At 39.7% G+C, this 8,298-nt stretch overlaps 1 protein-coding gene across 1 annotated transcript; it reads left to right on the plus strand.

Moving 5' to 3' along the window:
* Positions 1 to 481: 481 nt before the first annotated feature.
* LOC126801189 (cytochrome P450 89A2-like) lies at positions 482 to 7,919 on the plus strand. The gene is made up of 2 exons (XM_050528658.1): positions 482 to 1,288; positions 7,057 to 7,919. The coding sequence occupies exons 1-2, from the start codon at positions 482 to 484 to the stop codon at positions 7,810 to 7,812; spliced, it is 1,563 nt and encodes a 520-aa protein (XP_050384615.1). The 3' UTR covers positions 7,813 to 7,919.
* The last annotated feature ends 379 nt before the right edge of the window (positions 7,920 to 8,298 follow it).

The following is an 8,298-nucleotide window of genomic DNA, read 5'->3' on the forward strand; positions in this document are numbered from 1 at the left end:
AGTTTTCCCATTTCTATAGCCGCCAACATTCTACTTAAAGTGACCAATTTAAGGCCTTTGCAAACATATATATCATCTAAATCCTTGTAGTACAATATTTGGCACGCTTGGAGTTCACAGTTATCCATTCTGTTAGATAGTGAAAAAATTTAGTTGAGAGACACTATAGATGGTCACTTCTGTTAATTTTGTCCATACTTCTTTGGCATTATTGCTTGACTATTTTGAGCAGAAAATGCAATTTTATTATGTTAACTTGAAGCTTGGTATCAGACCTGATGCAACGCCCCTATTATTTGACCTAGAGAAGCTAATAAAAGCTTACATATAATTAGCACATGAATCATGATTTGCCGAATGGAAATGGCATCTGCTCCTTCGTACTGTTGCATGTGTACTTTTTATAGTTTCTATACGTTATATATACACCTACCTTAAGCACTTGATTTACGTACAGAGAAGTAACAGAACCATGGAAATTATGTGGTTTCCCATCTTCATCCTCTCCCTCTTCCTCACTTTCTTGTTCAAATCCCTTCTGTCTCCCTCTAAACCCTACACCAAACTCGACGAACCTATTTTACCGCCAGGACCTACCTCGATTCCCATAATCGGAAATTTCATATGGCTCCACAAACTAGCTTCTGGAATCGAACCCATACTTGCTGGCCTCCACGCCAAGTATGGCCCTGTTGTCTCCATCCCCATCCCCATCCCCTTCAGCTCTCACCCCGCCGTTTTCATCAACGACCACTCACTCGCCCACCAAGCTTTGGTTCAAAACGGCGCCGTCTGTGCGGACCGTCCTCCTCCCCAGCCTATCACCAAGCTCATCACTAATGACAACCGTGTCATCTTCAGCAGCGGCTACGGCGCAACATGGCGTCTCCTCCGTCGAAACCTCATGTCCGAGGTTCTAAACACCTCTCGGCTCAAGTCCTCCGCTTCTTCCCGGAAATGGGCTTTAGACATCCTCCTCAACCGTCTCGATCAGTCAGTATCATTAAACGGAGGGGTCGTGGAAGTTTTAGAACACTTCCGGATCTCCTTTACTTCTTTGTTGGTGTATATGGCTTTTGGTGTGAAGGTGGAGGATGAGGCGAAGATGAAAGAGATCATCCATGTTCAGCGTCGCTATATCTTCGGCTTGGTTAGAGGTTTCCAAACCCTAAACTTGGGACCGAGATGGTTGAACAAGATTTTGTTCCGCAAGGGTTGGAATCAGTTCTATGAAATTCGAAAGCAACAAAAGCTCCTCCTGCTCCCTTTCATACAAGCACGAAAGAAGGTGATGGTGAAAATTACTCTGGGATAAGTTAATTTGCTCTTTTCTATTTGTTCACTTAGGGCTATATATAATGTTTGAAATTCATTACCGCTCTAGTTCCCTAAACTGCTACTTGTAGGTTAACCCACTACGCCCATAATACGTTTAAGTGACGATCAATTGACGTCGCCTATAGTCGATATGCGTCGCTAGACTCTTACAGCGACGCCATCGTCGTCGCCTAAAGACCGTCGCCTAAAGTCCGTCCTTCCATATCTAAAGCGACGACATGACCAATGTTCGTCGCCCTAATAGACACAGGCGACGCCACCAGTATCCGTCGCACATTTGTTCTCATGACGAATATATCTATCCTAGGCGACGACATTTCATGGCGCGAAACTTTTAGGCCACGAGACCCTTGCCTTGTTTAGGCGACGACCCTGTGTCGGTAGAGTGTTTAGGCGACAGACCTTTTCTGTACTAAGGCCGTCGCTTAGTTGGGATTGAGGCTAAGTTGTTACTCCGTCGCTTTAGCATTTTTTGTTATATAAAAAAAAATTGACCAACCAAGTGTGCCCAGCCCCAGCAGCCCTGTCTACACAACCAATTTACCAAGTGTGCATGAATTTAATAAGAAAATAGAACCATGAATTTCAACACATTTGTTCAAAGCTTGAAGTACAAAACTAGCGCAAGTGTGCAAAATATGTACTTTACTTCCACAAACTAACAACCATACACATTTGTTCAAAAAATATGTACTTTGACACCCTAAACACAACAGTCTAGAACCTATGAAGTACTACCTACCATACCCGGCGCTTGTGTAGCAGGCAAAAATGCCTCCAAGAGTGCAAAACGCGCTTCAAATGTTGCCTTACACTCCGCCAATTCTGCAAATAGACGATCGGCTCTTTCTTTGTGGCCCTGAGACTCCTCTCTTACAATCCTCAATTCCTCCAGCGTATCTTGATTGTAGCTTCCAAACTGGCGTGGTCCTCCACTCTTCTTTGCAGGCCTTCTAAGGGCTCTTCCCGCACATGTCATTAAAACAACACAATAATAGATTGTAAACAATGCAGTAAATTAATTTGGGCAATACAAGTAACTGTAAACAAGAACAAGTTTAAACAATGCGAAACCTTAAAGCAATAGGTACATATTCTGCATTTACCTATCATTTCCACTGCTCCTATATTAGCCTAAATGAACAACAAAGTGCAAATAAGAAACAACCATTAGGCACAAACCCAATGAGTATTACTAATAACAAGATTGACAAACATATTTGCAATATATTAATCATTATATAGATAGCAGCCTAGCAGTAAGTAATGGCACAAAACTGCAAATTGACTTTTACAAAATACAGAAGCAGTTTAATAATAATCTCATAGACATTTATAAGATAGGAATTCACCTATTACTGCCGTGCCCCTCCTCTGTCCGAAACCCTCCTCAATGATTTCAATCTCGTCTGGATGTGACATGGGTTCCACTGCTCCCGGGTTTGACTCATCTCGCTTTCTCTTTTTCTCGTCAAACTTTGTTTTCATTTTTTCCTGCCATACATGCACATTGATTAATATTGAAGCAACAAAAATATTAATTCAACAAGTCAAGTAGTCAATGATACAACCAACTAGCAGTATTCTGTTGAAGAAGCTCACCAACGCTTCCCTTGCATTTGGTTCTGGTCCATACACGTCCATCACAGCAGCACAAAAGGGCGCCAGATGCCCTTTCTTGAGATGCTCCTCAGCTCTGTAGCTTATAGCCCGTGAACCGGAGTGGTGATTGATAGGATCCGCCTTGTTGTTTCGATTGGCTTTGTTGCGCTCACACACGGCCTCAAAACAAGAAAAACAAAGAGTTAGTCACTAGTTGACAATGTTAATACATCAGAATATAGAACAGTTTAAAGCAATAAGGTGAGATGACTTACAACATATGCTGGCCTTTGCCACTCTTTTACCAACCACTGCCACTGCTCTGGCCGTTGCAAAAACTCAAGAGGAACAACATCAGGTCCCTTGTCCAAATAGTGCTCTTTGTTAGCCAAGAAGTGTTTCTGGCAGTCATACTTCCAATCTTTGAATATTGCTCCCGCCTCAGTGTCAATCCACTCCAACATTTGTAATTCGTCTTTCGGTAATTCATAGTTTGTCTACAAAAACAAATTTTGTAACATTAGTACTGGCTGATTTTTTGGATCAAAACACAGAATAAAAACACGATTGGGGAAAAATCACTTACCTCCAGAAAATGAGGCACTACAGCCCTGTCTACATCGTCCAGATGAAAATATGAATGCTTCTTCATCGGCACATTGGACCAGACACAACTGCCGATGTCCCTCGACAACAAGCTGCAGTTTTCCTTTGAATGGGGGCCCTGGTGGAAATCAGACCATTGCAGTAAGATCTGCGGTGACCCTCATATACCATCCTCCCACATATGTGTTCTGAGCAAACATCATCCAAACAAATAGGACACGCCTTATACCCATGGGTACATGAGCCTGCCAACATTCCTAAACCTGGAAAGTCACTGATTGTCCACAAAACTGCTGCTTTCATCATAAAAGTGGATCCGTCATACCGATCAAAAGTATGGACTCCATGCGTGAATAATGTTATGAGCTCGTCGATCAATGGCTCCATAAACACACTAAGACATTTTCCTGGAGACTTAGGACCTGGAATCAACAAAGCCAGCATATTAAATTCCTTCTTCATACACATTGATGGAGGCAAATTATACGGTATCACAACAACAGGCCACGTGCTATGCAAGGTTCCCATTGTTCCAAAAGGATTGAAACCGTCTGTTGCAAGTCCAAGACGCACATTTCGAGTGTCGTGGGCAAAACCAGGAAATGATCTATCAAAATGTTGCCATGCCTCTCCATCTGCCGGGTGTTTGAGAGAGTCATCATCATCTACACGCCTCTCTCCATGCCACCTCATTGCCTTTGCAGTGTGCGGTGACATGTACAAACGCTTCAACCTTTTGGTCAGAGGGAAGTAACGGATCACTTTCCGGGCAATTTTAGTGTTCTTCCTACCTTCTTCATGTGGCATCCATCTTGGAGTTAGGCATTTAGGACAATAATGAAGACTTTTGTTATCTTTGTAAAACAACACACAATTATACTCACATGCATCAATTGTTTCATAACCCAAACCGATATCTTTCAAGATCTTTTTAATCCTTTGCATATTAAGGGGAAAAATGTGTCCAGGAGGAAGCAAGTCTTTGATATAAGTACATATGTCGTTAATACTTTTGTCAGACAATCCATTATCTACTTTCAATTGCATTGCTTTTAAGACGGCACTCAAAACTGTCTCAGTGCTGCCATCATACAATGGGGTCTGGGCTTCCTGTAAAAGCCTATCATACTTTTCATAATCATCATCTACAACATCACTAAACGTAGGCTCACCATCAGTAGTCGGGTCATCTACTGCATGAGGATCATATCCGGGGTAATACGGGAAAGAATCATGAATAAGCTCTGTGATTGGGTTCATGGAAGGACCGACATCACCACTAGAAGATGCCCTTTGCTGAATGTATCGCCTTCGAAGCTCACTCATGCTTGCTTCATTTGAAACTTCACCGTGATGGTCTCATACTGTATAAGTGCTCATTATACCCCTACAAGACAAGTGTGCATACAAGTTGTGTTCTGTCACCGTTTTGTGGTTACAACAATCTACGCACGGGCAACGGTAGTAGACATTCCCATTATTGTTCTTACGAGCCCAGTTCACAAAAAGATATATCCCATCAAGGTATCTGTTATCACTTCTATGGTATTGCATCCAACTCTTGTCTGGAATATCTGTCATAACTGAAATAGTAAATGTTCATTAAGTTAGTAAAAATATACAATACATGCATGTAATATACTTATTCTTATTGCTCTTCTTCGCCTTATGCCTTCGGTTAGGGTCCTATCCCATTTAGGAGAACACTTCCTTTGTTAAGCTTCTTGCTTTCATGAGTTTCAATTTTGGTTTTGGAAAAATTTCAGCAGCATCTCCCTACAGTTCCCCAAGTGCACAAATATCTAAACCTAGTTTGCACTTGAGGAACAATATAGGGAGATCCTGTCGAAATCAATATCCAAAACTAAAAATGAAATCACATGAAGTGCAAGGTCGCTCAACAAAGTCACGTTCTCCCAAACTGTCCAAAAATGGGACAATTCAAGAATCAAATGCCGTACAAGTGATTCTCGAACGGGAATTCTAAGTTAAAAGCAACCGGTGAATTATTGCAAGAGTTCACTCTTACACACATTCAACAGGATAATAAACACATACTTAGTAAATAAATTAAAATAAAAAAATTCATGAATAAAGCATATATTTGATTTTCACATTCACTAAGTCTATATGCAAAAACTATTATGCACTAAATTAATCTATACATATAACTTGGACAAAACCAAAATCAAGTGATGAATAAAGTACTGATTTTATCATAAATTGAGTAAATTAATACTAAACTCTTAAACACTAAATTGAAGCTCTAAAATGAACCAAATTCAAGCTCTAAAATCCTAATTCAAGCTCTAAAACACCAAATTCAAGGTCTAAAATTGGGTAATATCCTAACACTAAACTCTACAATAAACCTCCAATTGCATGAGTACATTAAAACTAAACTATAAAACACTAAATTCATGCTCAAATAAACACAAAATATGGTAAAAAAAGATGAAGAAATGATATAGAGTTCATGCTAACCTCACAAATCAATGGGAAGAGAGCTAGAAGAAGGTTTACACCACTTACTTCAAATTTTCTCCCAAATCTCTTCAAAATCGCAGCTGCAGCATCATTTTTCAATTTCAGATCCAGTTTCTGTTTGTCTTTAAGGCCAACTGCCTAAATAGATTTAAAAACGTTAAAGCGACGGAATAAATCAATGTTCGTCTCTAGAGAGTTTAAGCGACGGCAGTGTTCACTGTCCGTCGCTCCAGAGCTTCCTTAAGTGACGAACTAAGTTATCTGTCGCTTAAAGTGTTTTGGGCGACGGACGTTGTCCAATGTCGTCAGATGTCGTCACTCAAGAGTGGATCTGGCGTAGTGACCCCTAACTCTAGCTAGCTGCCTTTCATGCATTGGCTCAAAGATTTTCCAATATATTATGTTTCTATTTTTTTATTCGAATTATTTTTCTACTATGTATAAATGCTCTTTAAAAAGACGAAGTATGCAAGGTCAAGCTTTAAGCATAAAACTGAACTTGATCTAATTTTCTACCTCAAAGCTAGGTTTATATCGTTTATTTTCCATATTTGTCATTTTCACTTGTGTCAAATGTTCATTTGATTGCAACGCAATATATTGCATCTAATTTTCTACCTCAAAGCTAGTTTATATAGTTTGTTTTGCATATTTTTCATTTCACTTGTGTCAATTGTTCATTTGAATACAACGCAATATATTGCATCCAATTTTCTACCTCAAAGGAGTCAAAGCTAGTTTATATCGTTTGTTTTGCATATTTGTCATTTTCACTTGTGTCAATTGTTCATTAATTGATTGCGTACAACTGCATATAGCCATATACTGTTTTGTAGCTAGTGATGATATATAAGCATGAAATGCATAGACGGCAAAGTTTACAATTAATTTTGTGCACCATTCATATATGTTTATATATATATATGTATTGTGTATATGACTAGCTAGCTACGTACACTTAATGTATAAAGAAATTAATGTATCTGTCGCTAAGTCTACTATCGATCATCTCCCATTTAACAGGTTAAACAAGAAACGGTAGATAAGAAAAACGATGGTTCCATGATACCTTATGTTGATACGTTAATGGATTTGGAAGACCCCCGAGAGAACAGAGCCTTCAATGATGGAGAACTAGTGGATCAATGCTCGGAGATTGTGAACTCTGGCACGGACACCATGTCAGTAACATTGCAGTGGACTATGGCGAATGTAGTGAAGTATCCATGTGTTCAGAAGAGGCTTGTTGAAGAGATTAAACGGGTTGTGGGGGTTGGCAACGAAGAGGTGAAAGAGGAGGATCTTCCGAAGATGCACTACTTGAAAGCGGTGGTGACGGAGGCTCTAAGGCTTCACCCACCAGGCCACTTTTTGGTTCCACATTCAGTTCGTGAGGATATTGTTCTGGATGGACGTTATCTGCTGCAAAAGAACTGTATGGTGAATTTCATGGTTGCAGAAATGGGAAGGGACCCGAATGTTTGGGATGAAGCCCTGGAATTTAAGCCTGAGAGGTTTATGAGTGATGGAGATAATGTGCAGTGCGACATTACAGGGAGTAAAGAGATTAAGATGATCCCGTTCGGGGCTGGGAGGAGGATATGTCCGGGGTGGAGTCTGTCCTTGATTCTTTTGGAGTATTTGGTGGCAAATTTGATTTGGAAGTACGAGTGGGAAGCTGTGGATGGAGTTGGTGTTGATTTGACAGAGAAGCAAGAGGCTACCTGGGTGATGAAGAATCCATTGCAGGCACATATATCTCCCAGGTTGAACAAGTAATTAAACAGGAATTATCAGTCGTTTTTGTCTGTAATAAATCATACCCTTCAATATGAAGCATGTCATGAATAGATGGTAGTCAAAAATTGCTTTTGGACCCTAATTAGAAAATACTGTTCGTGAATCGTGGATAATGTCACAGACCTTTTGTTTTGAACATGGAGCCCTATCTTCTGTTAATTGCCGTTCTTTTATTCTCTATGGAAAAAGGTACATTGAAAAAGGTTTACAACGTCAAAAATTAAGACTCTAGAAACCGAATAATTTTTCAGGAGAATTACGTGGCAATATGCAGTGGTACTTCATTTCAATTATAAGTTGACACATAAGATTTAGAAAAAAAAATCATATAGAAGCTATTTTATTAAAGATTATTTTGAATTTCTTTATAAAACCCTACATCATATCCTCTAATACCCTAAAACCTACATTCTAATATCTTAACCCTAAACCCTAAACTGTAAATCTGAAATCACAGTTCAAAAT

This window comes from Argentina anserina, chromosome 6, assembly GCF_933775445.1.
Source record: "Argentina anserina chromosome 6, drPotAnse1.1, whole genome shotgun sequence".
Lineage (NCBI taxonomy): Eukaryota > Viridiplantae > Streptophyta > Magnoliopsida > Rosales > Rosaceae > Argentina > Argentina anserina.

Excerpts from the sequence above, each read along its gene's own strand:
- LOC126801189 (XM_050528658.1), top strand. The coding sequence starts at position 482 with ATGTGGTTTCCCATCTTCATCCTCTCCCTCTTCCTCACTTTCTTGTTC. Across the intron at positions 1,289-7,056 it reads TCATACAAGCACGAAAGAAG|GTTAAACAAGAAACGGTAGA; the intron begins GTGATGGTGAAA and ends CCCATTTAACAG.